Raw genomic sequence first — 24071 nt, forward strand, 5'->3', positions numbered from 1 at the left:
CCCGAAACCCGCCCCCCGCCGGCCGTCTCCATGTCTCGCTGTCTGTCAAGACAAAGGCTAGAGCAGCATCAATGTGTTTGTCCCTTTGGCAGCGTCCGCAGAGCACGCGTGTTGGGTTTTCTTTGACAAGCCGCCAGCGCAGAAACCACGAGCTGTCTACTTAAATGCATTAGCTGGACAGGCAGGAGGCGGGGTGAGTGGGCGGCATCGAAGGCATGGGCGGTGTTGGCGGACTGGTTGTGGCAGAGGGTGCTTTTTAATAGACATTAGTAAACGCATCAGTGATTATGCCAAGGCTTTTGTGCAGACAACTGCAACTGAAACGGATGCTAAATGGAAGTGACAGCACAGTTCGTGCTGCCAGGAAGTGACAAAATGAATTATAGACGCCAAGCTAAGCCCGGCAATCAGTCAGCCTTTCAGCCAGTCAGTCAGACAGTCAGCTGGCTGGCTGGCGCCCAGCTAATGGTCGCCAAATTCCCCAAGCATTTGTCTTCTCAGCGCTAAAAGTAACTTAACGAATTCACGCAGCTCGCAACCCTATAAAAGGTGTTCTTCATACACATCCTCCAATCGAAACTCTGCGCACACCTCACTGACCCACTGGCAATTGCAATTGCGCCACGTGCTCAATGAATGTTTAATGATTTGTTAATTGGATTTTGGCTTTTGAGCAACAACAACAACAGCAACATCGACAGCATCGAAAACATCGGCAACGCCAACGACAATAAAAGGTCAAGCCCTCAACTTGTGCCTATTCATTTGTAGCAAACATTTCGCATACGTCGTGTGGGCCGCACTTTGTATAAAAATAAAAACGGAGAAAGAAAGGCAAAGCTAAGGCTGAGCCGAAATCGAAAGTTTTTCAAGCGACGCTCATCAATATTTATGCATTTGAATAAACGTGCAAATACCTAAGGGACTCAGGGACTTAACGTCTGATGCGGGTCTGACAGTTGGCATCTAATGATCCCCAACTGTTATGCAAATGTTCTTTAAAATATTCCAAGTGAATTCAAAAATAGCAACAGCATCAGATATTAGTACAAATTAACAGGGTTTCATTTATTAATTATATTTTAAATCATTTTTAAAATTTCGTTTTTAGATTTCAATTAATAAAACTGGTATGAATACTTTATTCTGGGGAACTTAATTTATTTTTTATTATACCAAGATTTGCGTTTCTTTATATTTGTATTTTTTTCACCAAATTTTAATGTAGAATTGATTATTATTACAATTTCTTATTTAAACTTTACTTAAAGTAGTTATTATTATTTATTTTACTGTGATTTTATATTGCTTCTATCATATTTGTAGTTTATTTATAACGTTGTAACTTTAATAAATATATTTGATATTATTTTTCCCAGTTTAATATTTATTTAATTATAATCTCCTGAATTTGTCAAAAAGGCATTATATTTACATTAAGATTTAATACATTATTATCACTCCATTCATGGCATATGCAACAAAAAAAATATTTATATTCTAAAATTCTCGATAGTTAATGATAATGTATATTTAATTCTATTTTTGCTATATGCATTCATGCATAAAATTGTTTAAACTATTTGCTGCACGTAAAAGTCCGTAATTAGTATAGAGTATCGCCGGATCAAGTACTTATTTGGCAGAATTTGTTTTATTAAAATATGATGTTACTAAATCCGAATATAGAAAAGACAAATCATCAAATATTATCACATCGTTATCCTCATAACACTTGCTTAATTTTATGGCAAAATCACATTTTTTTTCTATGGATCGCTTAATATCGCATTTGGCCTGCGCAGCTTTTACCGTTTGTAAGCCGGCTATGGGAGCCATTATTTGTAGCACGGTATCTTTACTAATCTGACCCTTAATGAAGAAGCCCATATTATAATTCAGAATATTACTAAAACCCAACGGCAGACATGTTCGCGTTGCTTGGTCCCTCAGAGATGCTGGCAGCTTGGGATTCTGGCAAGAATGTTAATTAATTTCTCATTCGTATATGCCGATAGTATGTAGTGCATATATCTATAATGCTTACACAGGCTAAACTTAAAATTATGCTGTTTAGGAAAATAAATATATATTTCATTATTTTTGCTTTTAGTCTTAAAGTCAACTGTTCTTTTAATAAATTTATTCTTACTGTTCATTGTTTACTTGAATTTATTGCTTTTATAGGGCGCACTTTATCGCATTAGCCATGCAATTAGTTATATACTTAAAGAGATTGGAATATGTAGGTATATACTTAAAAGATATATTTTTATTTAATATATTCATATGTATATTAAACTAGATTTCTGCGATCGATAGGCGATAATATAAAATTTAACCGATTGGATTTGAAAACTATTTTAGAGATAATTTAAAATTATTATTATTTTTTTTTATTTAAAATACCTTGTTTTATATGTATTTTTTAGGAAGCTCTGATTTTTTATTTTATTTATTTACAGTTTCATTTTGTTAACGGCTGCTCTTAAATTTCGTGCTAATACTTCACAGATGCTTTAGGTTAGGTTAGACTTCGAGCTGGGTTTCAATTGAGTTAGATCTGGGTACGCTGCTTATAGTAGCACTGATACAATTGGAAGCCGGTGTCGCATTTATCGGAACCCTTCAGCGAGTCGCACTTCTCCTGGGCAGCCTTGACCTTGTCGACGCCCACGATCGGACCGAGCTTCTCCAACACGACATCGGACTTGATCTGGCCATCGACAAAGAAGCCGCTCTTCTCCAGGAAGCAGCTGGCAAAGCACTTCACCTTCTCATCCACATTCTCAAATTTGCCCTCGCGCAGAGCCATGGCCTGCTCCTTGGTGACGCCCTCCTGCTCAATGCAGGCTCCGGCATTGGCCTTTGCACGTGCCTTCTGCTCGTCCGACAGCTGCAATTCCTGTAATGAGTATAAATATATATAGGAGTTATAAAACCCCAATAGGCTACAGCACTTACATCGGCAGCGACCAGAGCCACACAGGCAACGAGAACGATAAGATATTTCATGATGTATTTGGTTGTATCTGCTTTTTACACTGCTTGTTTGATTCATCGTGCGATACGCTTTTATATCATTTGACTTGGCGAACTTTGGCCACTTTTCGGTGCGGCTTGATTGCTATGTCTCCCTCTCTTTCTCTCTCTCTCTTCCACTCTCTTTCTATCGCTGTTTATAGCTGGCTGATCACAAGAGAGTAATAAAATGTGTAGAAGTAGTTTACTTGATTCGCGCTTTTTTAATGATGCTCAGCTTCTGCTGTCAATGCGTCACGTTCTAAACACTTCTCTCAATCTCCATAAAGATTGTTAGTTTTTATTAATTTTATTTTATAATTATTTTTTGTGCACTTTACTTTGCAATCTGTCGGCCTTTGCAATTACTGCCAGTGATTTACCTAGGTTTATTGTTATCCGCAGTGCCAACTGTTAATTGTTTATTGTAATTTGTAAAATTAGCATTAACGTTAATTCGTTGTGTATTTTGAGTAAGTTTAAGTGCCATTGAGTTCAGCGATGCAGCAAGTTTTGATACTTACTTTTTTTCGATATTATTTTTGTACTCATTATTCAGGGCTAATTCGTCCAATCAGCCCGACTAATGAGACATAATTGCATGTACTAGAAAACAAAAAATGAAAATAACTGTTTTGTATTATTATCATTTATTTACTTAAAATAGCACGTGTAAGCACTTATACTGTCATTTTAGTCAAATTTAATTAAAGTATTTGTTTTTTTTTTTTTTAATTTATCAAAATAATTAAAATTGTTTTTAGTGCATGACCAAACAATTTAAAATAATGAAATATTTGTATAAGAACAGAAGAAAAGCCGAAAAGGCCTACAATAATTATAAGAATAACAAAACTGGTTTTATCTCTAGTAATTCTTATATTTTTTTTTATAAAATAGAATGGTTCTGCTCTTGAATCAAAAAAGTATTTTTCAAAAAATTCATATTTCATAGCACCTACTACTTAATAAATATGCATGAATAAGTACACTATTCATTAGCATCGATTAATAATCATAATCTGAATAATATTCAATGACTATGAAAATAATCATAAAGACAGCTGTTGTTGACAGAAACTATTCTAGTATTCATTTAATAACATTTAGACATTCCTAATCAGCTACCCTTTAATTATCTGAATATTGAGATGTCATTTAAAAATTCCACAATTAAATCGATTGCCACAGATAAACTGTGCACAGTTTAATGATAATTGCTGTTTGATGAGCTAGCTTTCAACCTTGTCTACTTCAGTGCACGTATATGTATATATGACAGCTCAAAGGTAACCATCGTCTGATAATATCCACCTAATAATCAGTGTGTATCTAGCCAATTATATGACAGCTACTCGATCAATGTGTCTAGGTACATTTCCATAATTAACCCAATCGAAATGAGATGCGACAGATACGCTTGAGCTGTCTTCAAACTGTTATATATTTAAGCATACCGGTTTCAAATTGATTAATAATGAGCTGACCTGGCTAGGGGCCAGCGATATGTGTGATTGATCTCAATTCGAATCGGTGTCTGATGCCAAAGTCCATAGACAGAACTAACTGAAATATGCCAAAGTCCAAATGCTGAAACTGGTTTGCCAAAAAGCCCAACAGGAAAATAAATAAAAAATCCGTCCACATTTAGACAATTAAAAAATCTATTTTAATCATTATACAACGGGCATTTAGTGTGTCTGGAACCGAATGGCTCAACGTTTATGTTTTATCTGTCTTTCTATTTTCTATTTTGGGTATATCAAGCAGCTCGTGCAACAAATAACGTTATATCGCATATATTACAAATATTTACTGCTGACAGCATCGATAATTCATGACCTACTCAAACTACCTTTAACAGTGCAACCAAAAACTTACCCAGACAAACTCATAAATAGTTACGCACGCCAACCAACCAAAAGAAAAAACAAAAACAAAAACAAAAAACAATTCAACAATAATAAAACTAAAAGAAAGGGACGAACAAAATGTGAGGACTCTGGCAACGCTGCTTATTGGGTGCCATCGTCGCCTGCCAGAGCCATAACAAATATAAAATATTTAAATAGTAATAAATTCATAATGTCAACGTGTTGTTGCTGTAACTGCCATAGATTTATAGACAATAATAACGACAAACACGAAACGCGCCTTCCACAACCAAAGACAACAGAAATATATATGTGTATGTGTAAAGAAAGTTTGAAGGAACCTGTGACTTAAGTAGCTAAAAAACAAATATATTAGAATGGTAAACATTTTGCCTTTCTGATACTCTATGAAGCATTTGGTGGTTCTTCGAGGACTTTGAGCAGTAAAAAAATAAATAAATAAATAAAAAATAAAATAAAATAAAATAAAAAATCAATTAAACCTTATTTATCTTTAAAATAATAGACAACAATGAAATATTATTATAAAGTGCATAACTATTTCTTTATTTTTTGGCGGTATACATTTTATGTTTATTATTTTAAAACAACAATTAAATATATTTTTTATTATATTATATTTTTTAAATTATATTTATTTTTAACATTCTAAAAAACCCTATATCAAATCAATTTTAATTTATTTTTTTTCCAAAAATATATACATATTAAAAAATACCCGATTTTCACTATGAAAAGAGGGTATCAAAAGACGAGAACAAAACTTTCTGCGAAAAAAAATAGAAAAAAAAACAAACTAGATAAAATGATGGAAATGGCAACGTTTTATAACTTCATATAAGAAAATAATAAAATTCTTTTATTGCAGACATGATAGACTGTTAGGGCACAGGACTGGGGGCTAATGGTGAGATCTACCTTGTATTAATACATATACATATACACTATATTAAATACTATATGGCATGCCATAAAAATATAAACAGCACATAAAACGACTATGAAAACAATGGCACACGTTAAAAAGCAGAAAGAGAGATGGAGAATGAGAATGAGGAGAGAGAAGAGAACGTCCTGCTAAAGCTAATGAAATGTCATTGGACCCGGGAGGGGCTGAGACGCGACTCGGGCTGTCAGGCTAAACTGAAATGCAAATGTCACGCGAAAAACTATTTGACGACAACATTACGTTGACATTATAATGCGATATGACCAAAAGAATATGCGGCCCATGAGACCCAGCCAAACACACACACACACACACACACACACACACACACACACACGGGAGCACTACCTGTAGTCAACCGTCCCGAAACGTGCTGAGAGCTGAAGCTTTGCTAAGTATTCAGAGCCATATGCAAATTTTATTAGCTTCTCTTTTATGGCAAGTCATGCAAATAAATTTATTAACTATGAAAATTAAAAGTAATACGAAGAAACCAATTACATATATAAAAAAAAAAATACTAAAGAATCATAAAGTTAAGTTATGTTCATTAAGCTGAGAATAATACAACAGCCGAACTTAGTATAAAGAAACATTTAATTTTGCAATTAAAACTGTTTAGAAAAAATATAAACGTGAATAATTTGTTAAAATTTATTCAATATATAATAAAAATGGCTTTTAGTAGTACTCTATTTATGTATTAAGTTTTCCATAACTTTTAATGTGCTATTAAATACAATAATAATCAATATACCTGATTTAACCAGAGTTGTCATATACATATTTAAGATGAATATGAAATATAATATAACAAAAATCATATATTAAACATAATATAGGGGAAATGAATTATATTTTGTATAATTTTACATTTATATTAAATTAATCCACAAAGATATATATGACAATGGAATACCAAAACTCAGATATGTATCTATAATTTAATAATAAAGGGCATATAAATAAAACCCAAAGATTGAGTATAATATCTATATATATATATATATATATAACGCCACGTACCAAATTTAATCATTGTCTAAATGAACAGATTTTAAAGTACGTTTACACAAAATATAATAAAAAAACAAGTAAGAAAGCTCTAGTCGAGACTGCTCGACTACGAGATCCCCTGAACCCTACAAGCAACTGATATTTCAATAATAATTAGTAAACACACACGCACACACACACACACACACACGCATACAAACAAACAAACGCAGCGATTGCGCTTGGGTTGCGTTGCAGTGTTGGCAATATAATGAAAACTTATTTGTTGAATAATTTAATTTCTAGACGTACGATCGTAATGAAACTTTCAGAACGTATTCATATTGTTTAAATGTATGTGTATACCAAAGCACAAGTCTCTAGTATTTGATATACGACTTTTACAAAGATGAGGGTGAGGGGGTGGATTTGGGGGTGGGGGGTAAATTTTAACAAAAACCGAAATTGTATAAAATTCATTTTAATATACATTTTAAATTTGGAGACTCTAGCTTGAAAGATGTAGGAGATATAATTATTTAAGTGATCTTCGATAAGGTTTTTTATCGATAAAAAAATATCGGAATGAGTTATCGTTTTTTAGTGATAAACTCGATCTGCGCGTGATATATACGGACATTTTAAAAAAAAGTTGAAGTCTCTAGCTCTTATATCTTCGGAAATCGACGCGTTCATACATACGGACGGACGGACGGACGGACGGACGGACGGACGGACGGACAGACAGACGGACAGGGCCAAATCGACTCAGCTTGTCGTCCTGATCAAGAATATATATACTTTGTGGGGTCTGCCACGCCTCCTTCTGCCTGTTACATACTTTTAACAAAACCATTATACCCTGATTTCCCATTTTCAATGGGTTCAGGGTATAATAAAGTAAATAAAAAGAAAAATAAATAAATATTACAGAAAAAACTTTTCCTTAAACTAACTGTATTTACACTACAAAAATGCTGTCTATATAATTAAAAATATGGATAAAGCAAAGCTTTAATAACCGAATGGCCTATATATCATTTATTACTGTCACGTTGTGTGGGGCTTGATCTCTGGGCCGGACAGAGAAAAAATATGCGTACAGAAATTCAATTAGGCTTATCCCGTGCAGCAACAACAGATACAGCAGCAACAACAACATCGGCAACAGCGGCAAAGAACAGCAGGTAAAGCAGCTGCAACACCTGCGCAATTAATTAGTATTTGCCGCATTAATTTCACAAAAAACTCGGGAGCCTCGAACCCACAAAAAAGAAAAAAAATTGAATGTGAGAAAGGGCGGCTAGGCACCAGGCTAATAAATTCACAAATGGGCCCGGCCATCAGCATCAGCAAAAGGCTTATCTAAGCCAGAAGCTCAGCTTTTGGGGCTACGCAATTAGAGCGAAAATGTGCGCCAAAGTCAGCAACGGGCCAAACAAACCACTAAAACACTAAAGCAGCCAAATCAAATAAGGCAAATTCAGTTAATTTAAATTATAATTAAGGCTAGGAACAGAGAACAGAGAACAGGTAGGACAGGGCAGGGCAGAGCTCTGCGTTTGCTGATGCTAAGATAAAATGGGCTTTGAAGTGGGATGTGCTTGATTCACTCGAAATTTGACCTACATGCGTTAGTGGACCTTTAATTTGGCTATAATAGAAGAGTTGAGAAGGGGAAAATGATAGAGTATCAAAAGCAAATTCTCTATATAATTATAAAATAGATTATATATTACAATTTTGTTTAAATATATATTGCTGTATATCTAGCACCAGTCACATATCCAGCACATCCCACACATATGTTATTCATTCCTTTAACATCAAAATTACTATTCAGAGTTCTAAGCTAAAATAAAATAGTTGAACAGAAACAATAGTGAAAAAATAATTTGCAGAGTGAAATTGTCAAAATGATCTTGAGCAAGTTAAATGAAATATAGAGTGAATATAAATATAGCGAATATTATTTCCTTTTATTATCAATAATCGATAATGCAACATTTTCATCATATATCTATACCATATTAATCACACGAGCAATGACAAAAATATTTGTGAATCCATAGCTAAATTTAGCTCTACTATTTTCATAAATAATATTTTTTTTAGTTATTGATCAAAGGATATTGATATGTCAATAATTTCAATGTGTTATTGGCTTGGATATATAAGGGCAATGATAATTGCCTGACCTTTGCTAAAAGGAGAAAGAGAATTATTTGTATACTTAATTTAATTGCAGAGCTGTTCAATGCCAGCCGTAAATAAAAACACAGTCAAGCATGAATGAGGATTATCGATTATTATTCGGGAAAGTACCAAAAGTTTTTTCATTACTTTAATTTATAAATATTTATATATACTTACGCTCTCTCGCTCAGCCCCAGAGGCTGATAAAAATCTCATCGGCGGCCATAAAAGGTGAATGGCCAGGTCCGCTGAGAGAACGAGAGAGATATCATAATTTCCACTTCTATAATTTGTTTATGATTATAACCGCATGCAAAATAAAACGCATTTAAGTAATTAAGTCATAAAATGAATGCGTGCGCTCGTAAAAAAGAAAAAACAACAACAATATGAAAGCAATGCAATAAAATGCCAAGAACAAAACAATTAGGCAATTAAATGTGCGCATATTACCAAAAATTTTCGTTTTGGTAACAAAACGCGTCATAAAATGCCGCCAAGGACTCGCAGGACACTTAAAAAAAGGGTCACAAAACATGCCTATAAAAATAGAAAACGAACAGAAGCGAAGGCAATATCAAAAAGAAAATGATGTGAAAATGCTGTTGATTTGCCCGATTGCGAAGTGTTTTAGTAATATTTATTGAATTCCAGCAAATAATAAAGGAAAAGTATTGTTTAGGAAGCAAGCGATGCACACACGCACAGCACAAGCAGCAGCCCAGCGCATATTTTGCGCAAAAATTCCAAGCGCGACAAAATGAATTCTTTTGTGACAAGTTCGGTTCGGTTCAGCTCAGTTTAGTTTAGCAGAGAAACTCCAGATGAGCCAAACGAGAATGAGAATGAGAATGAGACTAGGACTGAGGCTGGGAACCCTCGAGCCAGTTACGACCACTTCATATAAGGAACAAACTGTGAGATGTTTTCGTTTCCTTTTTCTTTTCTCTCCCTTTTTCTCTCTTATATAACGCATCAAAGACAGTCAGGTGAAGGAATGCAGTAAACGTTTTGTAAGAAATTGAAAAATCTACGAGAAAGCGTACAAGCAAACTTCGCATCTCGATAAAGAAGTTGGGGTTTTTGGGAAGGGCGCCGGGAGCAGCCAGAAAAAATCAGCAGAAAATGCGCTGCTTTAGTTCACATTATTGTCCTGGTCCTTGTGGATATTTGCTTGTGCATGGAATTTTTTAATAAACGTTAAAGTTTATAACATTCTCCATATACGAGCATATCGACAGGGCACCTACACACTGTCGAGCACAAGGGAGGGGGGAAGAGAGTAGAAGCTTCGCCTGGACTGGGCTGAGCGATGCCGCTGTGCCTTGGCTGACATCTAAAAAGGTAAGCCAAAGGCATAAAGAGCCCTCACATAAAACCAACTAATTAGGCAAAGCATCTAATTAGACAGACAACAAGCACAACCTGATTCTCCACAAAAAAAAATAACAAGTATATGCATCTTTAGCGCCGGCTCGTAAAAGCCAAAGCCCAACCAAAATGACAGCGTCGCTAAAAATTCTTATCGCAATGCCAAAAATTAAGCCCCTGCACAGGGCTCACAATAAAGAGGAAGAAGAAGAAGAGGCAGAGAGCCCCTGAAATTTATTGTAGCAAAGGTTAAAGATGCTCCATGTTAAATGTGGAAATTGTTTAATCCAGAGCTTAGCAATTACAAGGCACAGCGCTCGTGGTCAGCTGCATGAAATTGGGAGCTGACGACGCTAACCCAAAACAGAAAAAAAGGAAAATAGTAAAATCGTGGCCATACAAAGGCGGACTTTGTATGCTCTCCCATCTTAAAAAGATTCTGATACATACATAATAAAATGAAATAAAAGCTGTTAAAACTAATTTTATACCAACAAAATTTAATTTTAATTAATTTATTTCGTGACTTTTTCTCTTGGAAAAATAATTGAGTTGAGTTGATAAAAAATAATTCTTAATTTAACGATTCTGATAAAAATAATTTATTATAATTTTATCAACGAATTAATACCAATTTATTTATATTTATTTATTCTCTTGTAAAATTTTTATAATATTTCTACAGGCTTGAAACTATTTCTCAGCTGAATATATTATGGTCGTTCTCTCTGCTGAAAAATCAATTCTGTACTTTAATAATATGCATATGTATGTATTCTGATTTGTGCTTCAACCTTTCTAACAATTCCATTATACCCATCTCAGGCAGTGTACTCTAGAAAAAAATATATATATATTCATATATATATATATATATTCAACGTTTCTAACAATTCCATTATACCCATCTCAGGCAGTGTACTCTAGAAAAAAAATATATATATATACATGCACAAAAGTAAAATTATCTCAGTAAAGTGGAAAGAAATGCTATTTGCATTTTATTTGCTTTGTAATTTGATGCTCGATTGCCTTTTTAGTGTGTAATGAGCTGGGCAGCAAATGCGTTTTATTTTGTCGCCAAATATAGAAAAATAAAGTTAAAGTGGCTCCCGCCCAGTGCAGGTGCAACTGAATGCTGAACTCTATTTGCGGGAATTAGTTTTGAATGGAATCATAGCATAGATTACATATTCCCATTTGATAAGGTTGGTTGGTTTTAATGGGCTTTGATATCAATAAATAGTCTAAGGTGAATGAAACCGAGCATACTAACATTCATAGCGCTTCCAATAGAAGAAGTTACCATCGATAATAAAATGTTTAAATTGAACTGAAAAAGTATGAAGCTAGAGTTGAATAAAATACAAATTAAAATTTTTTAAATAATAAATCAATAAATCAAATCTACAGACGAAATATTTTTTGTATTTATTATTAATTAGTTAATAATTCTAATATAATTATTATTATTATAAACATTTTTTTATGAAACACAAAATATAATATATTTTTTAAAATTTGAAAATAAAAAAAATAATTTTTTAAGTAGTTCCCCAGTTACGTTGACTCATTAGATGTATATAATATTTATGTGCGGTATCCGCTAAAAATAATAATGATTTCGTTATACTACGCCTGTTAAACTATGCAGCTAATTTATTATACCCTGAACCCATTGAAAATGGGAAATCAGGGTATAATGTTTTTGTGTAAAAGTATGTAACAGGCAGAAGGAATCATCGCAGACCCCATAAAGTATATATATTCTTGATCAGCACGACGAGCTGAGTCGATATAGCCCTGTCCGTCTGTCCGTCCGTCCGTCCGTCCGTCCGTCCGTCCGTCCGTCCGTCCGTCCGTCCGTCCGTCCGTCCGTCCGTATGAACGCCGAGATCTCAGAAGATATAAGAGCTAGAGAGCTGAAATTTTTTGTGCATACTCGTGAATACCATACGCAGTACGAGTTTGCTTTATTTTTTCGATAACTCATCCGATAACTTTTTTATCGAGAATAATCGAAAAATTGATTTTGTTTTTCGAGCCTCATTGGAATACTATTAGACATAGAGACTTCAGATTTACTGTGTATATATATATGATGAATACAAACATTTTGTAATCAACAGATTTTGGATACCACGCCCCCTTCGCCCTCAATTCGCAAAAAACGTATTTCAAGTACTAGAGACTTGTGCTTTAAAATGTACACACATTTTGACCATATGATTACGCTCCGAAAATTTCATTAAGATTGCATGTCTACAAAAAAAGTTATTTATCAAATAAATTCTCATACTATTGCCCACACTGCAGCGCAGCCCAAGCGCAGTCGCTGCTTACTGCGCAGTTAGCAGAGCGCGGGCGCGTGAGGGTGGATGCATGTGTATGTATGTGTGCGTGCATAAAAGAAGTGCAGAATGATAAGAATATCAGCTTGGAGGGTTCAGGGTATCTCCTAGTCGAGCAGTCTCGACTAGAGTCTTCTTACTTGTTTTATTAATCATTTATTTAAGAATTATTTTGTATTGTTTGCAAATCAAATTTAAATCAGATTTATAAATTTTAGAGTGAACTAACCTAACACTTACCATGACTTCATATTTCATGAAAACGCAGTAAACATACATAAATATCAGATTTTATAGTTATTGAACGGGTATTGTGTATTTACATATTATTTATGCATCTTTTAACTCCTCTTTAAGCTTTTCTTGCAAAAAGAATTTATTTTCAATATTCACTGCTCCGCTGCTAACACATAACAAAGATATTTTTCATAAATTTTCTTATACAATTTCATTTAGCTAGCAACTCATAAATTCTATTTAATACAATAGAATGCTTTATTCACACTCACAATTTGTCTTTGCCCACACGAACTGAGCTTTATCTGATTGTTGTTGAGGCCAAATGCTCCCATCATAATTTCAATTGCATGGAACGCACGAGTGCATTAGCAACACCCTGTGAATATTTCGACACTTCAATTCGAAACAAAATAAATTGCATAAAATATTCTATTTACGTTTTCACAGCCAAAAGGAGCAAGGGAGAGGGAAGGCAAGAGAGAGAAAGAGAGAAAGATGCTTTGCCAAAGTAGCCCAAAAATTATTTATTATATCTAATGCAATCAAAAATGGTTGTAACTGCAATGCCTGCGGGTTTCTAAGGCAAGGGAGGGAAGCTGGGGAAAGGGTCTTCGAGGGAAGCCCGAAACAATGCGCATTTCGGTATTAATTTGCTTTTTGGATCGACAAGCAGCAAATTTTTGCTTTGAGTTATGCTTGGAATTTATGATAAGCTATGCGGATTACGCATAGCTTTCGACAGTTATCGCAATTCCGAATGCCGAAAGAGTTGAATGAATACAAGCTGTGCGCGCTTTTTGGTTATGGGCTATAAAATGTATTTCTATACCAATTAGAAGCTAATGTGTTAGCTTATGCTAACAGCTCTGTGGCAGCTGTTAATATAATTAACTCAATGCCAAAAGACGCAGCACGACTTTTATACACTACTAAATTATACTTGAAGGTATTCTACGTTGACGGACTATGCAGACTATTATTAATTAAATGAAAAATGTTGTAGGGTATTTATATAAGGCTTTTATGCAAGCAGTAAGCAATTAATATTTCATTTTAATTCAAAGTAATTGTATGTTTTTAAACTAAAGCATTTTATGCTAGTTGTAATATTTTCAAAGTAACAAAGCTTAATTTTCATATTATTTGTCCATCAATCAATGACAAACTAAAGAGCATTCCATATTCACTACATCGACAAGTAGGTTTTATATTTTGCCAGTGCAACAAATGGATAAATTATTTATTTAACAAAGAGACGAAACTCACGAGTTCTCTCACGTTAAGTTTTTGTCACGTGTATTTTAATTTGACGAAAGCTGCACAAAAATATGCAAATATCAGTCATTAAATTAATTAAAACCAGCTTCACCTACGAAATGACTGTGTGAAACACACACACACACACACACACACACACACACACACACACACACACACACACACACACACACAAGGAAATAAAACTTTTGCATTTGCATCTGAACTTTTTTGGAGTTGTGTTAAATTGTTATTATTCAAGCTTTTGCAATTTGAGTTTGTCGCTGAGCATATTCCGAATACATTTTTTTGCTCTACCTAATTCTATGAGCTTTCATGCATTTGACTGCCCGAGAATAGAACTTAGTTGTCCAAATTATTAATCAAATTATAAATAAATATTAAAGTCTTTTTTTATTTTTTCCCCTTGTGTTAATATTCTAATTTACTTTTTAAATATTTATTCTAATGTTTAGAAGAATAAATAATAATACAAATTATTATATTAAAGTTAAAAAAAAAAAAAAAAAACAGAATACAAATTTTTAATTAAATTTCAAAATAAAGTAAAAATTATTATTTTAACAATGCGAGAAGCTAAGAGAATTTTGATATACCCAATAAATAAATATATCGTACCAAACAAAAAAAAAATATATATATATAATTTTGTACTTAATTTTCATGCATTTCTTATATATATTTATCCTTTGCATCAAAAGAGCTCCTTTAATATTTCAAACCACCAACCCCCTCTTAATATAATAACAGTTTTTTGAAAAACAGCTAAAAAACAAATACCCCATCTATGTCAATATCTTATAATACAATAAAGAACTTTATTAAAGATATATGCCTGGAAATATATATCAAAATTATCAGATAAAACAAGATGAAATTTCATTTAGTGCACATCCAACCCCTAAGTAGGCATTCGTAATGCCATTTCGCGGCAATTTTATTTTGCTTGCCGAACTATCCACACATTTTGCCAACTGACCCCAAAAACCGTAAGGCAGAGTTCAACAACCTTGCGCTATATCCCCAAAGGAAATGTGTCTGATGGAGCTGTTTTTGAGGGAGCTTATCGAAGATACACACAAGCACACTGACACACGCACACAGACTGGGAAAGGCAATAATCATAGGCATAAGATTTACTAATAACAATGATATAAGACATTTGCGCAAATGAGTATATAATAAAGCTAATGGAAAATTATGGAGCTAGCGGGCAAGTGGGTTTTCTCCAGGCCGTGGGGGCAGACATGTTGCCAAGAAGCTGGCGCCACTTTGTTACAAGTTATTTATATGATACTACAAAAATAGATACACCTATATTATATAAATGTATATATATAACGTTTTTAAAGGTAAGTGGTAAAAGATAGCTTATATTTTTATCAATATTGCAATTGATTCCCGAAATAATTGATAAAATTTACCTTTCGAAAATTTATGGGCTATCATTTGCAGTTAAATGCGAACTTTAAACGTTTATTGCCTGCACATATTGCAAGTAAACCTTTTTTGAGATTGGGGGCGGTACGCACACCTTAATGGCCTATTAAGGTGTTTTTTGGGCTCGTGTTTGGGCCTGCGATTTAAATGCAATTAAACGAAATGTGTTTTTTAATACTCTTTGGCTATCGGGGTACTTAAGAAATGGCATTCCCAGACTGTGCAAATGTCTGAGCAAACAGTAATATATTTCGAGATTATAAATAACATAAAACTCATTAGATACCTAGGTACCGATATGATGATTAATGGGGTAGTTAAGATATCATCCATAGAAGAGCGTTTATTATTTAAAATTAATGTGTAGTATTCATTTTTATTTAACATTTAAAGTTTACATTTCTTTACAGAGCATATCTTAGTCAATAACCTTTATATAATTGCCGGTAAATTTTGGTCTGCTTCCGAACAAATAATGCATTAAATAATGGTATATTTTCACACATATTTAACATGTTTAGTAGTTCCTCCGAACTTATCGAACTAGCTTTTTACCTATTGATATATTACATTAATCTTCGTTTGTAAATGTCTTTGTCGATGCCTGAACATAGTGTACAGGGTATTTAGCAATCGATTAACTAATTTGTGGAGACCTCAGCTAATTTGATATAGACTTCATGTTCTAATACAAAAATGTTAGATATATGGTTAGTTAAATATATTTTACAGGGTATCCAGCAGTTGTTAATCTTTATCCGTAAAAAATATAAAACAATTTCAGCTAATGCACAGGCATCTTTACTTATTAAAAGCTCTCTACAGGGTATTTAACAGTCGTTTACCTCCGCTTAGAGCACTTTAACGGTTTTTGGACACACTTTATGGGCACAGCAATGGCCCAAAAGGCCAAGCCGTTCTCTTCAATTAAAATAAATGAAAATGCGTACGGTCCCCACCCGCGCACACCCGATTACCAAAAACAAAAAATAGAAGGAGTACAGGGCAAGAAGAGCTTGTTGGCTCGTAAAAGCATTTAACACATTAAATGAGCGCCCGCTCATCGATGAATAGCCAGCCAGCCGGCATTTATTTATGAACAACAATAATAACTTTTCGAGCATTTAATTTGGCTGCAAAATGGCTAAATACAATGCGTCACGCCCAACTTTTTAGCGGTTTCAGTGACGCCCACACACACACACCCGCACACACACACATCCAGAGTGAGAAAATGTCAACCAAAAATTGTCAAATGCACAGCATTTTATGCGCCATACATTTATGTTGATGCGGTTGGAAAGTTTTTTAATTACATTTGCCGGCCCCTCCCCGCCGCCTCCACAAGCTCGACAAGCTCTCATAGCGCATAAATATATATGCATGGTTATATATATTTTATGGTTTATGATTGTGTGTGGAAAAACTCATTTAATTTCGTAACAATTTGAAAATGATAACAAAAAACTAATTTCTTATCAGCATGCAAATATTTTGTAGCTCGTATTCATGGAGGATAGCCGAATGGGCCGTATCATATACGGTCTTTAAAGCCAGCTCTATTTTGCTGATATTTGCATTAAATTTGATTTTGCCTAGGCAACCCTAACCCACTTTCTATCAAAACGCCTGTCAATCAAGCATCCTTCCAGCCATCCATCTCTGCAGAGCAAACTCTTTGCAAAACTTGGCTACTTATCATCTGTGGCGCACAAAAACAAAAACTAATTGCTGAAAGGCTGTAGATTATGTAAAGCCTAGCTGAATGACAGCAATGTATCCTATCTCTAACCCTGAATCATAAAAATGTTTAGACAACACACACACACACACATACACATAGTCAGGGAGCTCATCATTCATTTCGAGCAAGCAAACATGGCCAAATGAAGAAAGTGCCTGCTTAATGTTATCAGCCTTATGCGATCTAATGTGACCCAAATATATATGTGTATATAGTATATATTATGAGTGTGTGGGTGTGTGTGTGAGGCATAAGTAGCTGCTGACCAAGGCAAACAAATTTAAAGCAATCTCATTGAAGCTTTGCCAAGTAGGTCACATAATTAGCCTGGAAGCTGGCCAAGACACCAAGAGTAAACGGGTCTATACATTTGAGAGATGCGCGACGAAACATATAAATAAAATATAAAAGAATATATGTATGTATATAAATAAAGCTCTACAGAGAATATCAGAGAGCATTAATGCGGTTTATATTTAATAAATTAAGTATTTTACTCTAGCACATTTTGAGACAAAGATGAGATGTGAGCAGTCGGATGTATATAGGCTCGAATATACTTAGTCTGTTATTTAAAAAAGCATTACGCCCGGTTTAACCACTTGGCATTTTTTTGATAAAAAGGCTCGTAAATAAATGAAATTTCATATTAATGAAGTTTCATTATCTTGAGGAAATAATCATGAAACAACAAAACTATAGGAATTAACATAATTCTTGGAATTATATTGTTGACAAAATTAATTTTAAATAAGTGCATAAAAGCTTATTCCACTGCAAAATTAAAATCGAGAAATCAATGCAAAAATCATATAAAAGCGCAATGCAAAACAAAACCAGTTGACAGAAGGAATACAAAAGGCCAACGAAAACATTCTATATAGTCGATAAATATATATATCTGAATTATACATATATACAAATATATATATAGACTATACATAAAAAACCTATATTGAAAATGAAATTGCTAATAGTTTCAATGGGCTTTCTAACTGTAGTTGTGGCAGCCGATGTGAGTAAATGATTATTATTCTATATTAAAAAATAATGAATAAAATATATTAAAGTATATTGTAAGTTACATTATATACGTATTATATAAAATAATATTTAAATATATTATATGTCATATATTTAGTATATTATAATAAGTATAATAATATATATTACATATTCGTATAACCCGTTTTTCGTACCTCAGTTAACTGCTGAACAAAAGTCAACAATTCGCGCAAATGCCATGCAATGCACTCAGCAGGAGGGCAACACCAAGGAGCAGGCGATTGCACTGCGCAATGGAAACTTCGATGATGCCGACGATAAGGTCAAGTGCTATGCCAATTGCTTTTTGGAGAGGGCTGGCTTTATAGTCGAGGGTCAGATCAACGGAGATGCGGTGCTGCAGAAGCTGGCGCCCGCCGCCGGAGCGGATCAAGTCAAGGCCGCTCTGGCCACTTGTGCATCGATTAAGGGTGCCAATAAGTGTGACACCGGCTTTCAGATCTATCGATGCTTCTATAAGAATCGGGCTTGGGCCTAGATCTTAGCTAAGTAGTTTTGAATAAATATTTAAGTATATTGCTAAGCAACCTTTTCTATTGAAGCTAGGCTTCCGTATAAATTCTAGTTTCTCTATAAAACAGTTTTTATTCGTTCGACCTACCGGAAAATTCTCACAAATTTACAGAAAAATTCTCTCCATCTCCTTTTAATTTTTGGATATATAACTTTAGAACAGAACCCGAAAATAAAATTAAAAATCATCAAAATTTCCGCTAAAATGTCGTTAAACAGAAATTCCATACAAATTAAGCTGCTGAAAAGTTTGTTGAATTCCCGCAAAGCAATTGCCAGCCGGACCATATTTGACGTATCCAATTTGGGCGACTTTGAAAAGAAAGTACGACGTTCAAAGAGACCAGTTTTAGTGAATTTTTATGCCAGGTCAGTGCAATAACCGTAAACTAAGCAAGTTAGCTATATAGATCAAGTACTTCGAATCTCGTTTAGTTGGTGTACGCCCTGTAAAGCTCTCATGCCACGCCTCAAAAATATTATAAATGAGCAGAGAGGCCATATGGAGATGGCGCGCATCGATGTTGATGAGTTGACCGATCTGGCATTATCGTATGATGTGGTTACGGTGCCGTCGATACTGATTATGCACAATGGCCAGGAGCTAAATCGCCTAGAAGGGCTGCAGCCATCAGAACAGATAAGAAATTGGTTAGCGACGGTTATCAAAGAAAATGCGCCCGATTGCATATTTGTAAAAAAGTGATTTGTTTTTTATGTTAACGCATTCCCAGACTATAACTATGAATAAACACGTTTTTAATTAATTTTTTAGGACTTTAACCAGCACCGTCTATTGTCTGCCGTGTGCCGTCTGCCGTCCGCCGTTTGCTGTCTGGTGATTTACCAGTGCAAATATCGGTGCCTGCAATTCAAAATGCAAACATACTCTCGGCTCTACTCTGTTCGCCTGTTTCTCAAACAGTTTGTGAATCAGCGCCAGAGTTCGGTGAGCCAACAACAAATACAATGGGTAGCAGCTCGTGTATGCTCAATTGTTTGCTTATTTGCTAGCCAAAAACAACAAAGATACTGTGCAACTTCTCTCTCTCTCTCTCTCTCTCTCTCTTATTGTCTGTATCTATATATCCATCTACAATTCTGTCCATCCATCTCTATTTGCTTTTGCTGGTTATGTCCTGAGCTTAGGGGACTACACTCTAATTGATTTTGGTAATGTTGCTTTTTAATGAAGTGTCAAATGCGTGTTACTTGGTTTGGGTTTGTGTTTCGGTTCGGAGCATAGCTTCAAGATGCATGTCATGCTACAGAACAATGGCTGATGAAGTATTAAGTCCTTGTACTCCCCAATGACTCCAATGAAACTACACTGAAAACTGTTTGTGGCAAATGACACGGACTTAAATTAAATTGAATATATAGCTAGTATATATTTCTATAATACACAAATAATCAATTTTAGCTAGTATATAACATATAAGTATGCATATTTGCATATTCATATATATATATAAATAGCATTTAGCTATATATATTTATATTATTAGTACAAAACAAACCTGAGTAAACTATGTTGTATATAGCAAACAAACGAACCTTGTTTATTAAATTTTTTCGCTTTTATTTATTTAACACAACAAAAAAACAATAAAAAAGCAAAATAAATTAAAAATAATCTTATCTCATTAAAGCAGAAAGAGAGATAATTATAAGTTATAAATAAAATATGGTCAATAAAATTTGTATGCCTTGAAATATATTCCATTGCACAGTCGTTTCGTGTAGCGCTCTGAGCTGCGTCTCTTCACATCGGCCCATTAGCTCAGCTGGTTAGAGCGTCGTGCTAATAACGCGAAGGTCGCGGGTTCGATCCCCCCATGGGCCATGATCAGATTTTTTTTGTATTTATTTTTAAATTTTTTAAACATTGATGTGAATATCTAAAATTATTTTTTTTTTTTACTTTTCATTTTTTAATTTAATTTAAAATACAAAATAATTATATTTTTATTTCTTTCTACAATATTAATTTTTAAAAATTAATGTATATGTAAGCAAAATGAAAAAGAAAAGTAATTGATATATAATAAAAAATACCTTAAGAGTATTTTACATTTTATGGCTATAAACAAATAAATATTCAATTTATATATTAAACCAATGACATTTTGAAAACATAATTTAGCACTTCCGTTAAAGGTAACCAGCATATAGGTTTATTAAACAAAGTCTGTAGCCTCTGTCCTTGCTTTTGAAAATAATTGCCTGACCACCGGCAGACAACAGTCTAGCATAGAACCCGCATTCATAATATGACAGACTAATCCTTAACCCTTTTACCAAACACACGCACAGCCTGCCAAAATACATTACCATAACCATTCTGTTAGCTGATTGAAAAAAGGGGGAGACCATGAGGATGATGACGACGACGACGACAACGACGACGACACTTATGACCATGAACAAAATTGAAATTATAAAGCAGAAATGTGGAACAATTGACAAAATTGCAAAGAAGCGGAGTTACTTTTGTGCGTGTGTTTGCATGGAAGAGAAACTGTTTGTGCCGGGCCCACAAAATAGATGTGCCGCAATGTAATTGAGTATTTGTATTCAATTAAGACTTATTTCAATATTTGCATACGTCGAATGCAACAGCCCAGACAATCAACACAGACAACAACAGCTCTGCCTCCGGTGAGCAGGAAGCAGTGTTGTTGCGCCAGTGCTGTGAGTGTTCGTCAGTGTTGTCCAGTGTTTGTTAACAGTTGCCTGACCAATGTAAATCCCCTCCATATGCTCGAACATAATTTGCTGAAACGAAACTTGAACAAACAGGCGGGCACTGGACAGCAGCAGCAGGAGCAGCAACAGTAGCAGCAGCAGCAGCAGGAGGAGTAGTAGTAGTAGTAGCAGTAGCAGCTGCAATAGAGTCCAAATCTCTGGATTTTGCAGGGGGACTTTAACGCCACAAGGGATTTTAGGAAAGGGCAACGAGGGCGATTGTACATCATGTGTGCAAACTGTCTGAATTTGACAGCCCGCATAAAGCGCTGGGCAGACAACGCCGCTGCCACTGCCAGTGCCACTGCCGCCACCTAGGTAAACATGTAAAGGAGTTAAGCAGATAGACGCAGGAGGATAGAGCAGGAGTCATAAATGCAATGACTGGACCTTTCACTGACTGTGTGCGAGTGTGCACGTCACACAAAATGCAACAAATATTAATTTTTATTATGCAAACATTGCTTTAATTACATTATTTTTGCGTTTGGTCCAGCAGACAAACCAACTTGACATGTAGCCACGTGTGTGTGTGTGAGTGTGCTGGTGTGTGTATGTGTGTGGTTAACTACCTCCAACCACAAGCAACGCTCTGTTCCTAGCTGATTCCCTCTCTCTCTCTCTCTCTCTCTTTTACCCTCTCTCTCTCTCTCTCTGTCTCTGTCTCTCTTTGTATGATCAATCACTGGAAAATTGGATTTTCATATGGGCCCGAGTCCCTGTCTGTTCGTGTGTGTGTGTGTATGTGTGTGTGGCGTTTATGCAATTTCCCCTGGCCGTGGCCATAGCCTTGTGGCTGCAAAAATCAATCGGTTGCCAATGTTGAAACAAACACGCGCTTACAGCCTCCGCCTCCGCCTCCACCATCGCCACTGCCACGCCCACCCACATCTGCACCTGACCGCTTGACAAGCACAAACACAAACTTAATCAGCAGCCATGAATTGGTCAATAATTTTTAAATACAAATCAAGTGTTAACTGCGCCGCTTTATGCCCCAGCATCACATCAAAAGCCAATTTGCAGCGTTTGTGGGCGAGGGCAACGGAGAGGATGGGGACGAGGACGAACGATGGATCGAAGGAGAGAAGAGCTGCTGTAAAGCTGTTTGCGCAACGATTTAAAATTTCATCGAAAAATGATGTATGAGGCCAGGCACTTGACGACGGGCTTATGAGTCTTCGCATTGAATTTGAATTGATTGCACATTGATTACCAGGAGGCCGGCGCTTGTTACAAATATCCGATGGCAGATATAGCGTGATGTATTAAGATTAAGGCTAAAAAGTTGAGGAAGTGAGTGGAAGTGCGTTATTGAATTTATGTATTATTATATATATATTTATATAAAATGCGAATATGAAAAGCTGAAGAAGTAAGCTGAAATATTTATATAATTATTTATATTTTATTTAATTTGAAAGTAAAGCAAATTACATTTTCATCAAACATTTGAAAAAGAATTAATACTTCCAGTAGAAAACTGTTAGATATACTATTTTATTGCAAAATATTGGGATGGAAGAGAAATTTAATTAGAAACATATGAAACTTGGTGAATATTTTAATTTTAATTTAATATAAATCAAGATTTACCAAATATATAATATTTAATAATAACTAACTAAATAAATAAATTTGATAATTGAATGCTTAAAAATTTAATGTGAATTTATAAAGCGAATTTTCGATCGCTGGATCTCATTTAACCAGATAGATGATTCCAAATATATATTTCCAATAATATTGCGGGCACTCTGCGATGTTATCTCTTTAACACGTCTCTGCTTTATAGCCATATTGACTGTCATTCATTTGTCTTCTAGCAAAACTTTGAATCTCTAAAACCGCAAATTTCTCGTAATGCAGCACACATATACAGATGCGCAGCTACACTCAACCCATACACACACATCGTGGGATTTTGACACTCAAACAGATAGATGTATTCAGCCGGAACCCTTTTTGCCGGCTCAAACCATTTGGCAATCAATATAAACAGACACGGAGCTCTACATATGGAGATATTGTAGAGTTGTTTTTTTTTTCGTTCCCCGGGCTTTTTTTCTTTTTGGCTGCTGGGCAGGCAGATCCTTCGCATCGTCCGGCTTTGGCCATGGAAAATTCTGCTGCCTGGCGGAAATTCGATTTATTTTCATCAATATTCAATGTCAATGCAACATCTTGGTGGCCGAAACCAGAAACGTACATCAGGCATGTCGAGGCCAACGGGATTGCAACAGCAACAGTGCCTGAGGGGAATG

General features: G+C 34.8%; 3 protein-coding genes, 1 long non-coding RNA gene and 1 other non-coding gene across 5 annotated transcripts in view; 4 read left to right on the top strand and 1 right to left on the bottom strand.

Moving 5' to 3' along the window:
* LOC149091168 (uncharacterized) overlaps nt 1-24071 on the top strand; it is a 184245-nt gene that overhangs the window by 144312 nt on the left and 15862 nt on the right. The window lies entirely within an intron of this gene.
* On the bottom strand, nt 2411-3121 carry Obp56d (Odorant-binding protein 56d). Its single transcript, XM_030388685.2, has 2 exons — nt 2965-3121; nt 2411-2905 (listed from the first exon to the last, which is right to left on the bottom strand). Exons 1-2 carry the CDS (start codon nt 3013-3015, stop codon nt 2558-2560), a joined length of 399 nt encoding a protein of 132 aa, XP_030244545.1. The 5' UTR covers nt 3016-3121; the 3' UTR covers nt 2411-2557.
* On the top strand, nt 18162-19245 carry LOC108652870 (general odorant-binding protein 56d). The gene is made up of 2 exons (XM_030388687.2): nt 18162-18496; nt 18686-19245. Exons 1-2 carry the CDS (start codon nt 18443-18445, stop codon nt 19022-19024), a joined length of 393 nt encoding a protein of 130 aa, XP_030244547.2. The 5' UTR covers nt 18162-18442; the 3' UTR covers nt 19025-19245.
* Nucleotides 19086-19826, top strand: LOC108653146 (uncharacterized). The gene is made up of 2 exons (XM_018103460.3): nt 19086-19428; nt 19495-19826. The coding sequence occupies exons 1-2, from the start codon at nt 19265-19267 to the stop codon at nt 19763-19765; spliced, it is 435 nt and encodes a 144-aa protein (XP_017958949.1). The 5' UTR covers nt 19086-19264; the 3' UTR covers nt 19766-19826.
* TRNAI-AAU (transfer RNA isoleucine (anticodon AAU)) lies at nt 20832-20905 on the top strand. Its single transcript has one exon. It is a non-coding gene; the product is annotated as a tRNA-Ile (tRNA).

The sequence above is a fragment of the Drosophila navojoa genome, chromosome 5 (assembly GCF_054131105.1).
Source record: "Drosophila navojoa isolate 15081-1374.11 chromosome 5, UAZ_NAV_1.0, whole genome shotgun sequence".
NCBI lineage: Eukaryota > Metazoa > Arthropoda > Insecta > Diptera > Drosophilidae > Drosophila > Drosophila navojoa.

Bases quoted from the DNA above. Each gene is read 5' to 3' on its own strand.
- Obp56d (XM_030388685.2), bottom strand. From the start codon at position 3,015: ATGAAATATCTTATCGTTCTCGTTGCCTGTGTGGCTCTGGTCGCTGCC. The intron at 2,906-2,964 runs GTAAGTGCTGTA...TACTCATTACAG, and splicing joins TGGCTCTGGTCGCTGCCGAT to GAATTGCAGCTGTCGGACGA.
- LOC108652870 (XM_030388687.2), top strand. From the start codon at position 18,443: ATGAAATTGCTAATAGTTTCAATGGGCTTTCTAACTGTAGTTGTGGCA. The intron at 18,497-18,685 runs GTGAGTAAATGA...TTCGTACCTCAG, and splicing joins CTGTAGTTGTGGCAGCCGAT to TTAACTGCTGAACAAAAGTC.
- LOC108653146 (XM_018103460.3), top strand. From the start codon at position 19,265: ATGTCGTTAAACAGAAATTCCATACAAATTAAGCTGCTGAAAAGTTTG. The intron at 19,429-19,494 runs GTCAGTGCAATA...AATCTCGTTTAG, and splicing joins TTAGTGAATTTTTATGCCAG to TTGGTGTACGCCCTGTAAAG.